The sequence below is a fragment of the Podarcis cretensis genome, assembly GCF_951804945.1.
Source record: "Podarcis cretensis genome assembly, chromosome: 4".
Classification (NCBI taxonomy): Eukaryota; Metazoa; Chordata; class Lepidosauria; order Squamata; family Lacertidae; genus Podarcis; species Podarcis cretensis.
Genome location: NC_137173.1, coordinates 56,969,774 through 56,992,085, shown reverse-complemented (window position 1 = coordinate 56,992,085; position 22,312 = coordinate 56,969,774). Strand labels below are relative to the sequence as shown.

The 22,312-nt window shown below is 41.3% G+C and overlaps 1 protein-coding gene across 2 annotated transcripts in view; it reads left to right on the top strand.

Annotated features, from left to right (window-relative positions):
- PRDM15 (PR/SET domain 15) overlaps positions 1-21,448 on the top strand; it is a 36,875-nt gene extending 15,427 nt beyond the window's left edge. The window contains exons 8-24 of one of the 2 annotated variants that reach the window (XM_079974592.1): positions 108-243; positions 1,745-1,923; positions 3,825-3,919; positions 4,278-4,365; positions 5,367-5,534; positions 6,398-6,492; positions 7,933-8,064; positions 8,829-8,963; positions 10,178-10,341; positions 11,690-11,769; positions 12,599-12,718; positions 14,103-14,234; positions 14,992-15,078; positions 16,542-16,717; positions 17,350-17,430; positions 18,036-18,245; positions 19,618-21,448. In XM_079974592.1, the coding sequence (XP_079830718.1) occupies positions 108-243; positions 1,745-1,923; positions 3,825-3,919; positions 4,278-4,365; positions 5,367-5,534; positions 6,398-6,492; positions 7,933-8,064; positions 8,829-8,963; positions 10,178-10,341; positions 11,690-11,769; positions 12,599-12,718; positions 14,103-14,234; positions 14,992-15,078; positions 16,542-16,717; positions 17,350-17,430; positions 18,036-18,245; positions 19,618-20,103 (2,564 nt within the window). In that variant the 3' untranslated portion in view covers positions 20,104-21,448. The remainder of the gene's footprint in view (positions 1-107; positions 244-1,744; positions 1,924-3,824; positions 3,920-4,277; positions 4,366-5,366; positions 5,535-6,397; positions 6,493-7,932; positions 8,065-8,828; positions 8,964-10,177; positions 10,342-11,689; positions 11,770-12,598; positions 12,719-14,102; positions 14,235-14,991; positions 15,079-16,541; positions 16,718-17,349; positions 17,431-18,035; positions 18,246-19,617) is intronic. The other variant, XM_079974593.1, reaches the window with a different exon arrangement.
- Positions 21,449-22,312: the final 864 nt, after the last annotated feature.

Sequence of the window (22,312 nt, the reverse complement as noted above, 5' to 3'; positions counted from 1 at the left end):
TGGCTTAACTAGAGTGTGCATGAACCATTAAGCTCAGTTATCTTGTATGGCTGTATAGGGTTCATAACTGAGTGGCCTTTCTTGATAACAATGAATTCATTTGACAGAGGAACATGTTGCTGAAATTATAACGGAGATTCCACCTGATGACGTAGCTCTTCCTCCTACAGAAGAAGCAAGGTTTATGGAAGTGGTGTTAGCGAAGATACCCAGTACTGCAAACAGTAGGAATTCTATAGCGAAGTAAGTCCCTCCAGTAAAGGCAAATGCTAAAATGTTCTGTTTCCTCATTATAAAGGACCACTGCTTATTCAATATTTTAATATGAAAGATTCAGAGGTTGGGGTGGGGACACAATGCAGTGTTGAATCTAGTTTTACTTTTCCATTTGAATCTAATCTTGCTCTTCCATGAATGGAAAGGCTCCTTCTGTTTGTAGACGTGACTCAAATTCAGCAGGAATTCCAGCTAGAAGAGGGTTTTGTGATTTTCTCTATCTTCTCTCTAGCCATTCCTTCCCTCCCATACTGTTCTAAGGGTTCCACAACCTTTTGGAGTAGATTTTCAGAAGGCATATGGGGTTAAATAACAAAATAGAAATCCTAACCATACGTGACCTTCCACTCTCAGCAATTCTGATCCCACCGGAAAACCTTTATTATCTCGAACATAATGAAACATGAAGCATTTAAGATTTTAAAAAGTGATCATTTGCAATAACATAAGCAGACCGAAACTCTGCTTATTTGAGGGAAAATATAAAAATACAATTCAGTCTGGTAAATGCATGGTGAAACCTTGTACCCTAACAATGATACCATACTTTTCCTTGTATAAGACTAGGGTTTTTTGTTACTTAAAATAATGTTAAAAAGCGGCGGGGGGGAGTCTTATACATGGGGCAGTCTCCCTCCATTTTCTTAATTTTGAGTCCCCCCAAATAGGGGACGTCTTATACACGGAAAAATACGGTAATTGGTTTTATTTTAGATAATTCCCTTGAGCAAATGTACATAGTGGTAGTTCATATGGGGATAGGTGGTCCTTGAGGTATTTCAGTCCTGAGACAATACAGTGGTGCCTCGCAAGACGAAATTAATCCGTTCCGTGAGTCTCTTCGTATAGCGTTTTTTTCGTCTTGCGAAGCAAGCCCATTGACAGCTTAGCGGATTAGCGCTATTAGCGGTTTAGCGGCTTTTAGCGGCTTTTAGCGGCTTATCAGCTTAGTGGATCAGCTGATAAGCGGCTTAGCTGTTTAGGAAAAGGGGGGAAAAGGGAAAAAACCCCGCAGGAATTCGCAAGACATTTTCGTCTTGCGAAGCAAGCCCATAGGGAAATTTGTTTTGCGAAGCGCCTCCAAAACGGAAAACCCTTTCGTCTAGTGGGTTTTCCGTCTTGCGAGGCGTTCGTCTTGCGGGGCACCACTGTATTGCTTCTAGGGTGCATATGGCAAACCATCTCTTTGAAAGAGCCCCCATGGAAAGCTAACATAGCAGAGAGCAGCTTCATGTGTAGGGAGCTCCTGCTATAGGAAGCTTCCAACCAACATAATTGAAGTGCTGGCCAGTGAGAGGACTATGCCTGCACCCTGTCCTGTTCCAAAGGGTTGCTAATAAATGAATCCTACAGTCTGCTGACTGTACGAGAAGAGATACGACAAATAGTAAGAGGACACTGAGATGGTGTTTGCACGGAGCGGTGAACTGCTTCGTTGTCACCTGCCTCTTTCTTTCCAATTGGGCAGGTTTTCTCACCATCAAAGCTCCATGTCCCTCAAGAGGAGCTTGCTCCTGTCCAGCCGACATGGGATGCGGCGCAAGATGATCAAGCAACTTGGGGAACACAAGCGGGTCTATCAGTGTAACATCTGCAGCAAGATGTTCCAGAACAGCAGCAATCTCAGCAGGCACATCCGCTCTCACGGTAGGTTCAGGTGCGATCACCTGGTTTTGTTTTCAGAGCTCCCACAATTCATTGGAAGAGAGCTCTTCAATCTAGCAGAAAAACAAAATTAAAAGAAGTTTTATATGATGGGACATTGAAGCAGTACCTAAGAAGAAGGGCTGCATATTTTCACCCATTAGGGTAGCAGTTTAGTGAGATAGTTTTCCAAAGCCTAGGGGAATCTCCCGTCCCTTGAAACATGTAAGCCAGAAGGGATGGATCAGAAAAGATGACTAAGGGCAGTTAATATTACACAAAAATTGTAATGGTTTTCGTTTGATGTGTCTTTCTTCAAGGAAACACTTCTTTTTCAGTGATCCGGTGTTTAAACTTCAGTTTAGCATTGATGGAGTGATTTGAGATACTGCAACAGAAGATAGGTGCAAGTCATGTTCAGTAGTGCACAAAACATAACTGATGACTCAGCTGCTTCACCCATGTTGCAATTTTGGTGGTGGTTCATCCTCCAGATGTGCCATTATCATTATAATGCTGTACCATTCACCCACTGCTAGTTTTAAGCCAGCAGGGCTGCTCCCCATCCATGGGCTACTCTGTCAATTTAGAAACATGGGTGGAAATTGATAAACAACTTCAGTTAGTATGAAGTGATGCTTGACCCAGCAGCTGTGATAACAATTGATGCAATGCATTCCACATCCTTGATATATATAAGGAGACATGTAAAAATGAGCCAGTGTCATGTGGTTACAGTGTTGGATTCTAGGATGTGGGAGACCGGTATTCAAATTCCCACTCAGCTGTGAAGCTCACTGGGTGATATTGGGCCAGTCATTAACTTTCAGCTTAGCTTATCTTACAGGTTTGTGAGGATAAAATAGGGAGGAAAACCATGTACAACATTTTGAGCTCCTTAGAGAAAAAATGGGACATAAATGTAATAACAAATACATAAATAGAAGTGCCTTATATTACATTTTTAACCTACAATCCTGTACATGTCTGCTCAGAAGTAAGCCCCAGTGAGCACACAGGGTGTTTTAATGATTGCAGCCTCTGTATTAATGAAATTCCTGTCTTTTTCTTTTTGGGGTAACACATTTTTCTTTAAAATGTATAATTCTGAAGTAGTCTATATTTTTTCCAGTTCCTTTGAAAAAGAGCTGCCTGACCCACAATGTTGTAGTTATATTTAAAGTATCATTTATTTGAGGAAGGTTTACTCAGAGTAGACACATCAAAATTAATGGACCTAATTTAGTTGTGTTCACAAATTTCCATGGGTCTCATCTGAGAAGAACTTAGTTGACCGCCACCCAAAAGTTTTGGAACGTATGGTATCACTTCCTCTCTCTGCTGTTGTAGCAAGTTCTTTGCTAAGCCCCTTTGCTGACAAATCTTTCCATAATGTCTGAAGTTGCTTCATAAGTTACATTTCTATGAGGGAACCAATTCATAGGCAGAATGCCCATGAGTAGTGCCCAGAGAAAGAACAGGCCCATATGTAGATTTTCAGGAATACATGAGGCTTTTAAAAACCATATACAGTATGATGTGCATGCATTTTGTATTCAGTCATTGGTTCCTATAGCATATTAATTGTCCCTGGAGCCCTAACTGCATAGGATATTGTGCTAAATGTTCTATTTGTCTTTTCCAGGTGTGGTTTTTTTTTACACTTCAGTGATATAAATGATCTAGCACTTTTCTTCTCTATTAAGCATGAAATAGTACTAAACACTATCATTTTTCCTACTGGGAGCAGCCCAGATGCAAATTTGGGACTGTGTGATAGCTGTTTGGTCCCAAGTTAACTGAATATTTGATACATTTTATTTTAGTGCTTCTAGTTATTCCTGAATTTTTCTAGATGGATAAGCAGGTGACTTAACTCTGTCTTGTTCTGATTAATCCCTTAGGTGACAAATTGTTTAAGTGTGAAGAATGTGCCAAGCTTTTCAGTCGAAAAGAGAGTTTGAAGCAGCATGTTTCATACAAGCACAGTAGGAATGAGGTTTGTATGGGTCTCCATCAGCAAGCCGTTGTGGGATGAAAGTGGGTTACACACCATGGTAGGTAGGCAAGGTCTGCAGATCTCAGAATGGGCCTTCTCCTACCTGTAGTTATTTTGTTTGTACATAGAAAAATCTGGTGCCTTTACTTCTACAAAAGCTTAAGAGCCTCAGAAATTACCATAGAAACCTCTCCTACAATTTATCAGTGTTTAAATTTTCTGGGGGGGTTTGTGGGAGGGGTGACAGCTCTGTTGGAGAAACAAATAAAAGAAAATGTTTTTTTGAAAAGTATGAACTTCATATGTTTGGACATATTTATTGTGATTCCTTTTCTGTTTTCCACTTTTTAATCCTCAGGTTGACAATGAATACAGGTACAAGTGTGCTACATGTGAAAAAGCTTTTCGGATAGAAAGTGCGTTAGAATTCCACAACTGCAGAACAGGTATGATAATCAAACCACATTACCTAAGTCACATGAAATGGTCTGGAATTGTATTTATCTAGTAAGGAGGGAGCAGTAGAAGTCCTCTGGACATTCCGTTTTTATTGCTTATGCAGACAAAACTATAAACGGCTTTTAAAATACCTGGTATGCATAAAATAACATTTAAAAACTATCAATAACGTGCGGATAAAATCAGCATAACGAGAGACGTTGAGGATTGGATTCTTCTGCATGTAAGACTGATGTTCTACTACTGAACTGCAGCACTTCCCATAATCACCATCAAATGTGTGTGCAGGATGGAGTGCTGTATCAGTCCAGTATCCAAATTATTGTAGGGAATCACTATGCTGATCCACCACACTGGCCCACCACGGTGGCTCAGCACAGAACCATCTACATTGATATGCATCAGTTATTTGGTAATACAGTGGTACCTCAGGTTGCATACGCTTCAGGTTGCATACGCTTCAGGTTACATACGCTTCAGGTTACGTACGCTACTAACCCAGAAATAGTGCTTCAGGTTAAGAACTTTGCTTCAGGATGAGAACAGAAATCGTGCTCCAGCGGCACGGCAGCAGCAGGAGGCCCCATTAGCTAAAGTGGTGCTTCAGGTTAAGGACAGTTTCAGGTTAAGAACGGACCTCCGGAACGAATTAAGTACTTAACCCGAGGTACCACTGTATCCAAGTGGTGTCGCAACTGGCATGCCGGATACCATCTCCCACACTCGCTTCACTCAGAAAGCTATTGCTGGTGGCATCGACACAAGCCACAACAGACTGTCTCACAGCAGTGCCCTACTTTTGGAGACAAGGGCTTGCGTTTAAAATGGGCTGTGCAGGATTAGACGAGAGGAGGCTTCTTGTTGGTTTTCAGAGATGGCCCCTGATTGAGTTGTGCAGCTGGATTCCACGGCTTATTCTTAGAAACAACTAAATGGTTTTTAAAAACCGCTTTTATGAAATCTGCCCTTCTTCCCCTTTTTCATGCAGACGACAAGACCTTTCAGTGTGAGATGTGCTTCAGGTTTTTTTCCACAAACAGCAACCTCTCAAAACACAAAAAGAAACATGGGGACAAGAAATTTGCTTGCGAGATCTGCAACAAGTTGTTCTACCGGAAGGATGTCATGTTAGATCACCAGAGGAGGCACCTGGAAGGTAAGTACATTTGTGATGGATCTTCTTCTTGGACCTTTAATAATTTTTCCCTTTTGCCTATGGTAATCATTTAAAATTCGACGGGTGGCACACTAAGGCTGGTTCTTTTCTTCATTCGTGGTAATGCATCACTGGAACTGAGGGTGAGAAGGCTTTGAACCATCCAAGTGTAGCTATTTGTCTGACAGGTATGATCTAAATTGTTCATTATTCAGGATGCGATTTAAGGGCTATTCACGATGACCCCCTTTTTACATGGAAAACTCTGGTATGTCCTTAAGTTGCATCTAGATATCTGAAGCAAAGTAGCTGAACCATTGTGCTTGCAGTGGAAATACGGGGTTATAGTGTTGGACTACGACCAGGAAACGCGGGTTCAGATACCCAGTCAACCAAAATACTCACTGCCTGACCTTGGGCCAGTCCCTTTCTTAGCCTAACCTGCCTATCAGGATTATTGTGAGAATAAAACAGTAGAGCTCTTATTTGCTTATTTATTTATACTCCGCCTCTCAAGGCAGCTCGCAGATTAAAAAAAAAACAAGAACTGCTAAAAACATAGAAGAAGGTAGGAATGTTTTCACCTTTTTGATCTCCTTGAAGGGAAAAAATGGGATACAGATGCAATAAGTAAATAAAATAGATGGCATGCATGAGACACAAATCATTGCACAACCAAGGTGCTACCTCCTCAGCCCAATATCCATGTTTATGGGCAAACCTAAAATTAAGCAGCACTTCTTACAGACAGGATGTCATTTCCATGCATTGCTGTATTGATTATGGTGAGCATTATTCATAGAAGTAGGAAGCATGGTTTATTCTTTGTTTGTTCTTTTTTTGGTGGGAACTGTTATCTTAAGGAGTGAGGCGTGTAAAAAGAGAGGACTTTGAGCACAGCACAGAGAACATGGTTCGCTACAAGAAAGAACCTTCTGGTTGCCCTGTTTGTGGAAAGGTAGGATTTTCCATTGACTTACATTCCTGGAACTTTTGTTTCAAACCACAGGCATACTCACATACATTTATTTATTTTGTCGTGCTTTTAACACACAACAATTCAGAACGTGTTCTGGATGAGTTCCCCAAATCCTTACAACTATGGCAAACTTTTCCAGTCTGTGTAACTGACGTGAGGTTAGCAGAGACGGCAAAGTCCACACAGATTACAGTGGTACCTCAGGTTACGAACAGCCCTGCTTACAAATGCTTCGGGTTACGAACTCCACAAGTGTCCCGGGTTGCGAACTTTGCCCCGGGATACAAACGTAATCTGCTACCGGGGCTGCAGGAGGCCTATGTAGGGAATGCGTGCCTCGGGTTAAGAACGCTTCAGATTAAGAACGGACTTCTGGAACAAATTAAGTTCGTAACCCGAGCTACCACTGTAATGTTGCACAGGCCACTTGGTGACCTTCTTTCATTTTTCTTGGGTGCTTTTTGATGGGTGGTAGTTGAGAGAGAAGCAAAGCAGGAGAAGCTTCCACATGAGCATGGTCCCAGTGGTCCTCTGACAGCCACAGTCAAAGTATCGTGAGAGATTGTCTCGTTAAGTCCCATAGGTTGAGCTCCCCGCCCCGCTTCCCAGCATGTGGAATGGTGTGTTGCTGTTTAAGAAGCTCCAACCCATAGTCCCCGTGGGCATGCAGAACTAGATATGCAGTGCTTTGGGTTCTAACCTTTGGCTTGTTCAGCCATCCATTCATTGGTATTATGACCTTATTTGGTCAACTGCTGGCTATTAAGAGCTTTGTTGTTAAGTTGGATGTCATTACTATGGAACGGAAGTGACCCTCCTTCCTATGCCAATGAAAAAAGTGTTGGACCCAGAGTTGAGATATGTGCAGTCCAATACTGTACATGTTTATTTGGGTGTAAGTCCTAATTAGTTCAAGGTGGCTTATTCTCACATAAATATTCATAGGATTGCTCTGCTAGAATCAAATCCCTGGTAAGAGACATCCTCAAGAAATGGTCTTAGTGCAAGGCTGTCGTGTCCTCGCCCCAACCCTGTTTTGCATTCATAATATTAAAAGGGAAATTAATGGTCATTGTAAGGTTGTTATGAAAACAATCATAATAAAGTGCAGTACAGTGCAATGCACATTAAAAGTGTTGTGAAAATGACAAAAAATAGTAAAACAGATTTAATAAAATCTTAAACTTTGAGTATAAGGATTTGAAAATGAAGTTACAGAGATCAGCTGGAAAACTTTGTGAGTAGTTCTGTATTAGAATTCTTAAGTTTAATTGTTGGGCAGTTCTCGAGCTGGTTTAAATTCTAATCTTCAGTAATGTCACCTAACTTTAGTTCAAAGTATGAACCAAGGGTATTTTAGATCTCTCACATGTGACAGGAAAACAGAATTCGCCTGCTAACATCTTTCTTCCCCTTCAGATATTTTCATGTAGGAGCAATATGAACAAGCACCTCCTGACCCATGGAGATAAGAAATACACCTGTGAGATTTGTGGCCGCAAATTCTTCAGAGTAGATGTGCTCAGAGATCATATTCATGTTCATTTTAAGGTACAATGTTTAACAACCTTGAAAGCGCTCAGTATGATTTGATTGGAGCTGGAACTGGAGCTGAGTAGGGTTATGAAGAAGCTATCAAGGAGAACTGGGAAGCCACTGCAAACAGGAGGAGCAGTGGTTTAGCAGACGATAAAGGCTGAAGGCCAATTTGGAAATCATGAGACCAGCCATGTGGTGTTGGTTGCTTCAGCTTTCCTTAAAACTGAATTATGAGCCATATAATATATTAAGCAATAATATTCCCATTTAAAGATATTTCTACAAGTATGCAATATCGTTTAGAATCGTGAAGAAGCTCAGTAGCGGACCGGGGGGAAAGGGGCCATTTTCCCCCCTATCGTCTGTCAATTCAATACGACTAAGGCATGAAGAATAGTTAGCATCTGTTGTTGAAAGAGGGAGAATCGTTTAGGGGAAAGCATGCAGAAGATTCAGCGAATGTCATACCTCAGCAGATTTAGTTTTTGAAAGGTTTGGTTTTTGACACTTAACAGGCAGCAAGGTGTGAGCAAGAAGGTGATATATTTCACTATTTATTGATTTTGCACAAAGCTCAGTCATCTGAAAACAGGCAACAGAACAACAAGCCATAATTTGGATAGTTCTGGTTTGTTATTAATGTAAATTCAGCTGAGAAGCTTGTGAGGCTGTTGTTTTTCCCTTGTTTCAGAGGACTTAATAGAGACAGGGTGGCTGTGTCTGCTTAGTTTTTTTGGTCGGACAACATTTTGAGTTTGTACTTCCACTCTGTATAGGACATAGCAATCATGGATGACCACCAGAGAGAAGAGTTCATTGGCAAAATTGGAATATCTTCAGAGGAGAACGATGAAAACTCAGACGGAAGTGTGGATTCTGAGCCTCACAAGTATAGCTGCAAAAGGTGCCAGGTAGTTTTACTCCTTTCAAACATTTTGTGGTGGGAATGGGGTGGGAGAGTTGGGTTGCTAAAAGAAATGTCGAAAATAGTGAAAATATGTTCAGCTATGTTCCCTGACCCAGAAATCTGCGTCTCTTCTGGTGTGTTTGTGTATATGGAGCTCTTGCACATGCAGTCAGTAGCATTCATTTCGGTGGTGGCAGGAGAGCTGAACATACACTTGAACATGTGCTGCCTCTGTTGAAATAATCAAGCTAGATGTTGCAAACTGGAAAGCTCCATTTGGGTACTAACAGCCTTCCTGGAAGAAATCACAGGGGCAGCTGTGTGTGGAGGCCGATTGAGAGACAGCTAATCAATGGCTTTAACCCACAGGTATTAGCAGAAGAGAGACATTATTCTCATATTCACACAGTATCTGTTATTCAAATACATTTAATTTAGGCAATGTTAGTTAAGCACTTTACTTTAAAAAGAAAAAAAGAAAGTAGTTTTCATCACTGTAAGGATATCATGATTTCGCTTTTTAAAAAAAATACTGCTCCATCTTTCTTCATTGCTATGTTAAGGAGTCCTGTCTGTTTACATGTAAAATGTGAGATCGGCCACAGCCACTTCATGCCTGTCTTATATAAACAGGAGCTGTCTGGTTGATTGTAGAAGGAAGGTGGCTGAAATTGTTAATAATATTAGTCTGGTTTCCAGCTCACCTCTTCCACAGAGGTTTGTGTGAAATTTTGCTGAAACAAGCATCCAGTTTCCTTTACATACCCTTTGTTGGTAATTCTAGAAGCCCATAGCTAACAAATTGGCTGGCTAAATAAAATCTTATTCCACTGCCTACTCTGCACCTTTCCTTCAGTGTCTTTGGATCTGCAATCTTTGCCCCTTTGTGGCTTCCCTACCTCCCAGGTGCAGACTTTAGCTATCTCCTGCATGACCTATTAATCCTAGCCAAACTAGCAATAGTGCCTTCCCTTACAGAAATTGGGCTGAAAACAGCTTTTGCTCCCGTAGAAACCAAAGATCCTGAGCCATCATATAAACTGCACCAAACAGTGGTATAGTCTTCAGTGCCACATGCAGAAATCAACACAGATATTGTGTCTGATTATTAGCTGGCCTTGTCGTTTATTTCAGTGCTGCATTAGCTTGTGGTTACTATTTCCAAAGGTTGTCCACCTCTCCCCAGTGTGGTGCATTCACTGTTGTTTCATTCTTCAGTTGACGTTTGGCCGAGGAAAAGAGTACCTGAAACACATTATGGAAGTTCACAAGGAGAAAGGCTATGGCTGTAGCATCTGCAACAGACGCTTTGCCTTGAAGGCAACTTACCATGCACACATGGTCATTCATCGGGAGAACCTGCCAGACCCCAATGTGCAGAAGTAAGGAGATAAGTCTGACAAAACTAAATCAACGATGCAGTCTTGCCAGATGGGCATGGGAAAAATACATTGACTTCAGTGGAACCTACACACGAATTAGAAGCAGGATTGCAAGCAGAGAATGATTTCTTAGCAATGGAGCCTTAGCAAAGATGATCAGTCAGAGACAGGCCCGAGGGAAATGATGGACTGTGACAGTGGCCTACTTAAAGTGTGTTTACCTTGCAAAAGTAACTGAATAGTTTTGCACATGTGCTCCTGTTTCCCCTTCTCTACCCTGTGGAGAGGGTGCAGTTTTGAAGTGTGATGCACTCCCAGGTTAATAATGACCATGGCAGCAAAAGAAGATGGGAAATACTTGAATGTAATTAGTGAAAGAATATTACAAGTGTGGAAGCACAATGTTCTGCTTCAGACAAGGTTTGTGTGTGTGGCAAGGGGTGGGAGATGAGAGATAGCGTTTCCAGGGCACATATGTCAACTTGACCATACTTTGGATTTGCCCCGGTTTATATCCTATACAGCGAGAAGCTGCAAAGAAAAAGCCCAGCTCAAGAAACTGCTAAGACAGTGGGCATTGCATGGACTTAGCACTAAAGCAAAGTTTAGCATTAAGATGAGACATAGAAGGGAATAATGTAAAAGCTTTCAGTTATGTTTTGGACTGGATGACATAGCAAATTGGCCAAACCCAGATCAACTGTTGCTATTCTTAACTATGGTTTGCTGTAACAAGCCAACTTCAAGTCACAATTTAAGAAGCTGACTTCTTAATACAATTTAGTGTTGGGATATAATGCTATAGTGTGGTTAGTCTTAAATGGAAGCTGCTGATCTCCTTCTTGCTGATTCACAATGGTGAGAGAGCATGCAAGCCTAAGGCTGACTGCCTTTGTAACACTAAACCATACCACAATGTCCAAATCAAGCCACTATAGTTTAAAAAAGAAAAGAAAAGAAGGTATAATGCTATTTAAATATTTCTAGATGGATAAGTCAATACAGTATTTTTTATATACTTACAAGAAAAGTTTTTTAAAAACCGGAAAGCCATGCATAACATTGAAAATCCTAAGCACTTGTAACACATTACAAGTGTTCACTTGTAATGCACAGAAATTTTAAAATCGGTATTCCTGAACCCATGAGCTAATGCAGGGACTATTGTCTAGCTAGAGAGACAAATATAGCTTGGTTTTCTACATCCCTCAAAAGTGTAGTGTTACTCTATTAATGAACTGTTTCAAATAAGTTTGTTCTTCAAATAAAAGTACACCTTTGAGATCATAGATTTTCAATTAATTAGAAAAAAAGGATGTCTCTAGCTGATTTTTATTTCCTATTTTAGATATATCCATCCATGTGAAATCTGTGGAAGGATTTTTAACAGCATAGGGAATTTAGAACGGCATAAACTTATTCACACAGGTAGACTCATTTTATTACTGTTCTTTTAATAACAAATATTTTCTTGTGCTGTTTTTTTGATTCCGTAATTGAATCCTATTTGTCGGGAACATAGATTGTGATGGATTAATTCTGTGCTGAGAAAACTCTGCACTAAAAATTGCCCCAAAATAGCTTTTTTCTTTTGAGGGTGGGGAGATGGGGGGGGGGGATGATTCATCAGCATACAGAAAGTGTCCGTCATTACATTAGCTGCAGCTCATGAAGTCTATAGAACCAATGCAATTTGCACAGTCCATTGTGCTTTGGGTGCATCTTCTCATATTCCCCTGGCCTCTCTTTTTTGACTCTGTGCACTTGCTGTCCACCTGGCAAGGGGGAGTGATGAGCCTGCAAGTGCTTATCATTGAAACACACAGCTCTGCCTTGCGGGTAGACAAGTCAAATGGGACGTTCTTTCTCGTTAGGAGAGGACATATTTCTCATTCAGTTCTGTAGCCTCAAGACTCAGTGCAATTCAGTGCATCTCTAATTTTGTAATTTGCCTCAGTCATTCTGATCATAGCTCCCCCCCCCCCATCTGTCTCTTGTCCCATCTCCTTCTGCTTCCTTTTTGCCTCTTTGATTTGCATCTTCTTTCCACAACTCTTTTTAGAGGTTCCTATACAGCTTTTCATGTATCTTTTCTCTGTTTCTATCTCGTTCCACATCAGTTCGTAAAACGCTTTTATTTTGAGAGTGGGAGGGACGACTGCCAAAAGGGTTGACTTCATTTTTACCCGCACGCAAAACCTAACGTTCCCCACCCCAGTCCCCTTCAAATAACAATTTGTTTTGTTTTATTTTTAAGGTGTGAAAAATCATGCCTGTGAGCAGTGTGGTAAGTCATTTGCAAGGAAGGACATGCTGAAAGAGCACATGAGAGTCCATGATAATATTCGAGAATATCTGTGCGCGGAATGCGGCAAAGGTATGAAATTTCCCTTTTATATCCCTAAGTAAATGGTACGTGGTAAAAAAAAAAAGGTTATTTCAGAATATGAATCTACCTTGATAATCAGAGTGATTCCTTACAAATAACTGGAATCATTCTTTTTACGTTTATACTGTACTGATTAGGAATCTGGGGTGCTTAATGTTTGTTTAATTTTTCATGAGAAGTTGCTCGGTCGCAAAGCACATCTCATTACTGAGTCTTCCATATGTGTGCCCAGCTGATAGGGCGCTGCAGGACTGTGGGTACTGTACTGGCTTTTTCGTCATTGATTGTGAACATGCTTCATTAAGGACGTGAACGCTATACTGAGCCAGACCATTGCTCTGTCTATCTCAGTATTTTCTACAGTCACTGCTCTATGTGGAAATGCCAGAGAACAGAACCTGGGATCTTTTCCGCACAAAGCTGACACTCACAAATCAAGGATGTTATAACTGCACCTAAGATGTAGCATGAAATTTACTCCTTATAGGAGTACCGGGTGTGGGTTCTAATCCCCACCCAGCTGTGAAACATACTGGGCAAGTCACCCTGGGGAACTCTGCCCACTGTCCTGAATTTTGTGGAGGAAGCGTAGGATACAAATGTAGTTATTAATAATAATGACAGAATTGGTTGTGAATAAGAGGCTTAAGTGTCTTTAAGACTTATTGCAGAGGAAGTCCCGTTGATTTTGTTGGATCTTGTTTCTAAGTGTTTCAGTTAATCAGTGAATAATTTAAAATATTTGCATCCCACCCCGTCCTGCATGCAGGATGGTTTTAAATTCTCACTTTAAAAAAAAACCCACCTGTATCGATGCCGTCTTATTTAAAACACCTGTAACTTCCCGGTATTTGCATGCTTGCATTTTCTACAGCTACTTGCTCTTGCAAGCCCCTTTCTGCAATAACACATGTTGTCTGGATGGCACGATTCAGTGTGTGAACATTCCCGCCTTGCAGCAGTGGGATTAAACAAGACAGCCTTTTGCCCTTCTGTGGTGGTTTTCAACTTCACTTGAATTTCAAGAGCCGCCTTAAACATTGTGAATTACTTCTTAGGCTTTTCAAAGACAGCAGCTGAATGAACAGGATTCTTTAAATAAATAAACTGGCACGCACGTACATGCTGAGCCTCACCATTCCCAATAAAGAGCCTTTCAGAGATCTTTCACTGCCCTTTTTCATGGGTCTCTTGAAGCTTTTGGGTGAATTGTTTTCTGAAATAGACCCAGGCGTTCTCTTAAAGTTTCCTTAGAGGTGGCCATTGGCTTGGAACATTCTCATGCAGAGTCTTTTCCTTTGCATGCCTCTCAAGCAGAGGGTGTTGAAAGGGCTTCCCCGCCATGCTTAAGCCTTGACTTTATCCATTACAGGCATGAAAACAAAACACGCCTTGCGGCACCACATGAAGCTTCACAAAGGGATAAAGGAGTATGAATGCATGGAGTGTCATCGGAAGTTTGCACAGAAAGTCAACATGCTGAAGCACTACAAAAGGCACACAGGTGAGCACCACGGAGAGGAGGAACTCCACAGCCCTTGCACAGGGCAAGATAAATTGCCTGAGAGTCAATGGGGCCTACAGACCTGCTTCTCTGTAATGCAGTAGTGATGTCAGTTACTTCTTACAGCACCAGTCTAATGCATGTGTCCCCAGGACTAAGTAGCTCCAGCTGCATTTGAAGGATGTTGCTTGCTGCTAAAGAAATGTGTGTCAGGTTGCAGTTTTACTTGCCCTAGACCCTTTATCAAATTTCCAGGTCTCTGTGGAGGGTGTGCAAATGTGTATTACAGGCACACATATAGATGTTGACTGAGGTTAATACCATTAGACCTTTTTAAAAAACAACAACACAAAATATACCCAGGTAATTTTGTCCATAGCTATTTATGGTTAATATAGTTAGGAAACTAGAGGAAGATGCCTGCATTTTTGAAAATATGAAGAGGGGGGAAACTCATAGTGCGACTATGTAGTCTTTGTCAATAAATTCCATTTTGCTTATTTCTACTTTTAAGAGCTCCTTGATTTCATGAATACAGTCGTGCCTTGGTTCTCACCTCTGTGCAAATGTTAAGAAGTTTGGGGAACCAGATGGAGCCCTGCATAAATGCCAGAGAGTTAGCTTAGCAAACACCAGCATGACTTTGGGCCTAAAGGAACAATTAATTGGCCATTCCTTTTGTAGCACACAATTTCATATTTGCCATAAGGAACTGTGGGTGGTTATCATTTTGGTACTTAACCTAGTTTCTAATTAGCAGGAATCAAAGATTTCATGTGTGAGCTCTGTGGGAAGACATTTAGCGAGAGGAATACAATGGAGACTCATAAGCTCATTCACACAGGTAACGTTTGGCTGGAACTCTATGCCACTGATTCTGAAATTTCCTTTACAAAGATAAATGCTAAGACTCTAGGTCGACGTTTCCCAAACTTGGGTCCCCAGCTGTTTTGGGACTACAGTTTCTATCATCCCTCACCACTGGTCCTGCTAGCTAGGGATGATGGGAGTTGTAGTCCAGAAACAGCGGAAGACTCAAGCTTGGGAAACCCTGCTCTAGATTTTGCACTTACAGTGTACCCCCAGTGGCATGTAGAATACATAGCCCTGAATCTAACCTCTCTTTTACAGAAGGCTGAAAAATAGAAATTTTTTTTAAGGTAGTTTGGTTAGTATACTGTAAGAAACATACCTACAATTATATATTTCCCTTGAAGCACTAACAGCTGCCTGGCATCCATATTAGTCTCATATCCATATTAGTCTGTTGCAGCAAAAACACTGGAGTCTCTTTGCACCTTTCACAAATCTGTTATCTAATTATTGTGCACTAGAGTTGACTTCATCAGGTGCATTGAGCACTATCCTAACTTGGCAATTTGAATGCACATGTGCGGCAGATGTTTGGTGCTGAGGTCAGAGGGAAGTGCAGTGCAAAAAGGACACATTAAGCTGTCCCATTAAACAAATGTGTGCAAAATCATTCCAATGACCATTCACAAAGCAGTGTGGATGATGCAATGCAAAACATTCAAGCATTGGTAATCTGACTTACACCTGTAGTAGAATTTTTAAAAACCTGTTATCTTGATTCAGGCCTCACCTTATAAGAATTGAACTTTCTGATACCTCATAATTCAGTGGCTTCACACTGGAGCTTCTCTGTGAAGCTTCCTTTGAACATAATTGTAGCAGCCTGTGTTTGGTGCACTTCAGTTCCCTCTGATCTCATTGCTTACTATTCCACCCTGCCCTGCCCCCCAGAAATCCATGTGTGCATAGATCTGCTGACTTGGGATAAGCCTTAATACACCTGATGGGGTAGTCTCTAGTCCATGAAAGTTTATGCCATAATAAACCTGTTAGTCTTGAAGGTGCCACAAGTCTTCTTTTTATTTCATCCATATGATAGTCTAAAAAAAACTCATGTCAACTCTTTGACATAATTCAGACTTTGAGGGAGAGTTGAGCCACGTTCCCTCATTGGTTCGGTGCTATCAGGTTTGCTAAGGTTAGTAATATCAGATCCTGTCAGCCCCTGATCTCAGAAGGCAAATGCAGCCTGATAGTTGTCCCCAGACATCCAAGTGTCACATTTCCATGGAATTCATCACTCTGCTTTAAATTCCAGTCCATCCTAATTAGTATGTAAGTGCCTCCCAGTTATACAAATATAAAATACTTCCTCCAGGTTCCATACCATATAACTCTTTAAAAAATGGAAAAACTGTAGTTAAAATGTTGTAATATTAAGATGCCTTACCTGAAAATTAATGCTCAACTTCTTGTTTTACTTGCTACTACTAGTGGGAAAACAATGGACTTGCTCAGTGTGTGATAAAAAGTATGTCACAGAGTACATGCTTCAGAAGCACATTCAGCTAACTCACGATAAGGTAGAAGCACAGAGTTGTCAGCTCTGTGGGACGAAGGTTTCCACCAGAGCTTCAATGAGTCGTCACATGAGGCGAAAACATCCAGAGGTGAGTTTGATGACAGATTACGAGTTCATGATTTTTGCTGACTTCCTGGGGAGATGCATCCTTTACATGCTACCTTGCTATGAATTTTTAATTTTTGTGCAGCTTTGTTGTGACAGCTGCCAATGCCTGCTATTCACATCTTAGGAATGCAAATTCTTAATACAGCACACGACACTTACTGATTATTTGGGGCAGAAAACAGAACTTGTAGCCCTAACACTGGTGTGTTCCTTTAAAATGCTAAGAACTGCACACAGTTTAAAAATAAAGCAGTCCAGTCCCAATCCAGAGGTTGACATTTAGATGACATAACGTAAGTAGAAAAAGGGATGGGGAAGGATGAGGAACACAAGTTCAGGGTTTCTTATGTAGTTCATACAATGACCAGTTTGAATGGAAAACATTCAGAAGGACCCAAAAGGTAGCTAACCTTAGTTGAGCTGATAGTGACTAGCCAGATTTGAATGGCTGTATAAAATGTAATATAAAATATGCATACATATATGATATAAAACATAATATAAAACAAACCAATCTGTCTGTTACATATAAGCGTAACTGTTCCTTATACACAAGTGAAGGGTAACACTACTATAAATATGTTATTCCTTAATATAAATATTGTTTTCCAGGTGCTTTCAGTTAGAATTGATGACTTGGAGCAGCTCTCAGAAACCACAACTGTTGATGCTTCATCTATAGGAATTGTACAGGTAAAATGCAAGTGTAGCCTAATATTAACTCTTTTGTTACCTTCAGCCCTTATTTGGACATTCAAAGTAACCATGTGCCAACTCCACCCTCCAGTATCCCCACATGTGCCAGCTTCAACCCTGACCTTCCTGCATTTACTGGGAAAGGTCTGAAGGGAGATTCCAAGCACATTCAGCTGAATGCACTCAGAAGCCTTCAGGAAAAGGTTCCCCACCCTTGGACTTAAGCCCACTTTATCAGGTGCATAAAATGTTGTCTTCAGTTGCCAGATACACATCAGTACAGAAGGGGGAAAGAACAAGGGTGCTGGAAGGCTATGAAACGCAAGAGGTACAGCCTGACATTTCTGTATAAGGCTCAAATCTATGCAAAATAAGTACACTGACCATTCACAACATCAGGAATAGCACAAATCTTCCTGCCTTTGCTGCACTAATAAACATGTGTAGCATGAAAGGAAACCATAGTCTTTGTTGAGTCCTCGACAAATCAAATCAAACTTACTGATATTTTTCTAATTCAGCAGTTTTGAACAGGAATTTCTCCTGATGTTGAAGTGTTGAATTCAGTGACATTGTACTTTCATTGAAAACTCCCCTTGCAGTCAGACCTAGCCCTGGAACCGGGAGAGTTACCGGAAGGCAAGCATATGAAGGCTCATAAACGTGGTCATAAACGAAAGCATAAGCCCGATGAAGAGGAAGAAACCCAAGTGCCTGAGGATTCTGCCTTCAGTGAATACACAGAGAAAGAAGTGGAATTCACAGGGAATGTGGGAGATGAGACCAATTCAGCTGTGCAAAGCATTCAGCAGGTGAGTGCCCTTTACCAAGGGATCGGGAGAAGGTAGTAATTACAACAACAAAAAGTGGCTTTTTATCCTAGGAATATTAAAAGGTATTTTAATGTATGGATGGATTTTTTCAGTAGGAGAATTTGTAGAAAGCTCACCAGTATAATATGCAGGGGAGAGGAAGGAAGAGGTCCCTGGTGGCTGAAATCCCCTGAAAATTCATTTTGCCTCTGTATGCAGAGTCAGTGCCAGTTGCTAAATTCATTTCTATGTGAGCAAATATTAGGTTGCGTTCTGGGGACATCTGCTAAGGCACCATTTAGATCAAACATCTCTCATGGTGCAAACACTGATTACCTCATTGTTGACGTTGTGGGAAAATAGACTTTGCCCCAACCACACTAGACCTTTCAATGCAACCACTTTCTTTCTTCAGTAGGAATGAATACAACCAGTAGCCTGGGAAATCTAGGCCCCTCTTCTTTGTTTTGTAGGGTTGCGATACGTCCGAGAAACGGACAGCATTTTGGTGTTCGGGGTGATTTTCGTAAAATCGGAAAAATGTCCGAGAAAACCCAGGTGTATGGCAAGGGGGGGTCATTTTGTGTGTTTTTTAAAAATCATTTAAAAATCCCCTTAAGCCCCAGAACTTATGGCAACCGTATTGTTTTGCCCTGCAGTCAGCATAGCCTTGCTCATCTCTTGGCCAGGTAACTATGACCAACTTAGCTTGATGGTGAGATACAAGCAAAGTATTTTGTTCTAAAAAGTAATTTCAATTTCAAAACATACTAGAGATGAACTATTGCAATGGGAGGGGGGTGAGAAATACCATTACCACATGACTGGAAATACCAGAGTTAAAGAAATTCAGATTTTTCTAATCTGAAAGAATTTTGCCCTCAATTTGGGGAACTCGGCTGAAAGTATTGCCTGAATCGCCAGTAGTGGTGATCACCTTTGATGAAAATTAATTTAATAATAATAATAGTAAATAATAATAATATATTATTTATACCCTGCCCATCTGGCTGGGTTTCCCCAGCCACTCTGGGCGGCTTCCAACAGGATATTAAAAATTCAATAAAATAATAATAATAATAATAATAATAATAATAATAATAATAATAAACGTCAAACATTAAGAACTTCTCTAAACAGGGCCGCCTTCAGATGTCTTCTAAAAGTCAAATAGTTTTTTATTTCCTTGACATCTGATGGGAGGGCGTTCCACAGGGTGGGCGCCACCATGTATGATCTAAATCCATGAAGTTTATCACTGTTTGCTTTCAACCCTGTAATATAACAACAGATATTGTATGAGGGGTGGAAGGAAGACCTTCTGCTAGTAAAAACGATCACTACAGATAACTCTGAATTTCTCTTTTTTCAGGTGGTGGTGACTCTCGGAGACCCAAATGTCACAGCCCCTTCTAGCTCTGTTGGCCTGACCAATATTAGTGTTACCCCCATTACTACACCAGCTGGAACCCAGTTTACAAACTTGCAACCTGTGGCTGTGGGCCACCTGGCCACTCCTGAGCGCCAGTTGCAGCTAGACAATTCCATCCTCACCGTGACGTTCGATACAGTCACTGGTTCCGCCATGTTGCACGGCAACCGCCAAAATGATATCCAAATACAGTCACAGCCTGAGCCGGCAAACCCCCAGTCAGTCGCCCATTTTATAAACCTGACTACTCTGGTGAACTCCATCGCTCCGTTAGGGAGCCAGATATCGGAACAGCATCCCTTAACCTGGAGGGCAGTGCCTCAGACGGATGCCCTTCAAACGCAGGCCCAGCCCACGCAGCAGCAGCAGGCGGGGCAGCAACAGGTTCAAACAGAACAGCAGCAGCAGCAGATGTACAGCTACTAACTTATACTTGTAAGGAGACACCAAACTGTGAAGGGGCTTGTAGGAGCCCATGGGACACATACACCGCAGAATCGATTGCTGGAAACCAAACAGAGGTGGAGGAAAGAGTGCATGCAATGAGGGCATGCTGATATCGGCCCAACAGCTTGAAAGGCAGAGGCCTTGAGAGTCGCTACCAACGCCAGCCCTACTCAAAATATAAGGGTGAAATCAGCGGCTGGGAATAGCGAGAAGTCTGAGGTCTTGGGGTTTGTGGTACATTTGGCAAGGAGACAGGGAAATAAGAAATAGTAAATACAACAGCAGTATCTTCTAAAACCATACAGCAAGAGCGTTTAAGTCACACTGAGTTAGGTTGCGACTAACTTGACAGCGGGATATAAGGATGTAATTGAGCGAATAAGAAATGTTTTTGTTTTCCTTAGACCATTCCTGTATTTAATGGAACGTTTGGGAAAAATAAGTGGGTGGGGATAGTCCGTGATGTGAAATGTGCCTCATTTCATGAATCATTTCCATGTTGGTGATGGAGAACTCACTTTACCAATAAGACAGCTTGGGTTGTCACCTGGGGGGAAAAATAGCCAGTCTGATGTTAGAGCAACATTTACGGTCTTCTGTTTAGTAAAATTAAAACTTGAATCAAGCTTGTTGTGGACTAAACACTTAATGTGATAATAGAATCATTTACAGAACTGCTTGTTGATTAAATATTACATTTAGCTAATAGATCTGAAAGAGCAGTTCTTCCCATTGAAACTGACTTTACCAGTTAGTCTTCTATCATGTCATAAATATTCGGGAGTCATTGTTCGATATTACCCTTTGCACTTCGCACTGTATCCTTGGTGGATATTTACAAATTAAGGGGCACTTTTTAAAGTGATCTCATGTATCTTTTCATTATTTTCTTCGTAATAACTGATACATGATTTTGCTTGGGGGAAATCTGAAATGCACAGCAACAAATTGCCTGGGTGCAAGTAATAATATAATACCGTTTGTAGGTTATGTTGACCACAAGGAGGCAGCCTAGACTAAAGTTAATGAAAAATCACTTGCTTTGATAAAGTTAGGTAGTTATAGAGCTGTTGTATCATCTGTTCAGGCAGAGGAGGGCGTGTTTTGTTTTGCATCCGTATACAATGTATCTGCCATATCATGTGTTTAAATACAAATTCAATCTTCATCTTTTATGGAATGACTTAAAGAGCGTACCATCAGAAAATAAAGGAGGAGAATCCCAGCAGTACACAAAGAAGAGAATGAATAAGCATTTCCTTTCCCTTTGCCTTTGTGAACAACTGTTCTAGCTAAACGATAAAGGAAAAATAAGATTTGACAATTGACTGATGATTTCCTCACAGTTCCATTTGCTCTCGACTGTATGCCGTTATTTACAGAAACTTTTCTAACCTTCCAGTACACATCATAGGAACAAGCTGCATGTTAAGGTTGTGTACATATGGGACCTGTGAAAAAGATATTGCAGTTTGGAGTGCCCTTGGGTGACAGCCAGTCATATTCTTTCCCAGGAGACTTCACTGCATACCCTTAAATTTTCCACCCCACTGCCTGCCAACAGCATTCTGTGCCCTCTGCGCATGCTCAGTCCTCACCGGGCTGTTTTTCAGACCCGCTTTTTATGTTGTACTTTTGGAAATCTTGGGGTTCCCCAAAGCCTGCTGATGCATGGATGGTGCCACTTTGGTCCTGGGTTCAGTCCCCAGCAGACGGGGCTGGGAATTTCCCCTGTCTGAGACCCTGGAGAGATCCCATTCAGTTTACACATTATCGAGCTAGGAGGATCAATGGTGTGACTCAGTTAAAGGCAGCTGCCTGTCTTCCTGTGCTTTAGTTTGTAGCAGTACTGGGGAACCTGTGGCCTTCCAGATGTTGTTGTACTACAACACCCATCTGCCCTGACAACTGCCCTGGCTGGCTGGGGGCTGATGGGAGCTAAACTGCAGCAGCATCTGGAGGGGCACTGCTGGTCTACAGGATTTCTAGTCAATATTGTAGTTCAGATGGTTGGCCAACCCCTTACCTTCCATCTTCATTTCCTCCATTCTTGGCTAGTGTGCAAAGTTGAAAGCTTCATAGACACAGCATGATACATAACAGTCTCGTTTTGCTTGGGCATCTGCCACTCTGCCTTCAGAAATTTGGGAGGGCGGGTGTTGCTCATCACAGGCCTCCAGATTTGTTT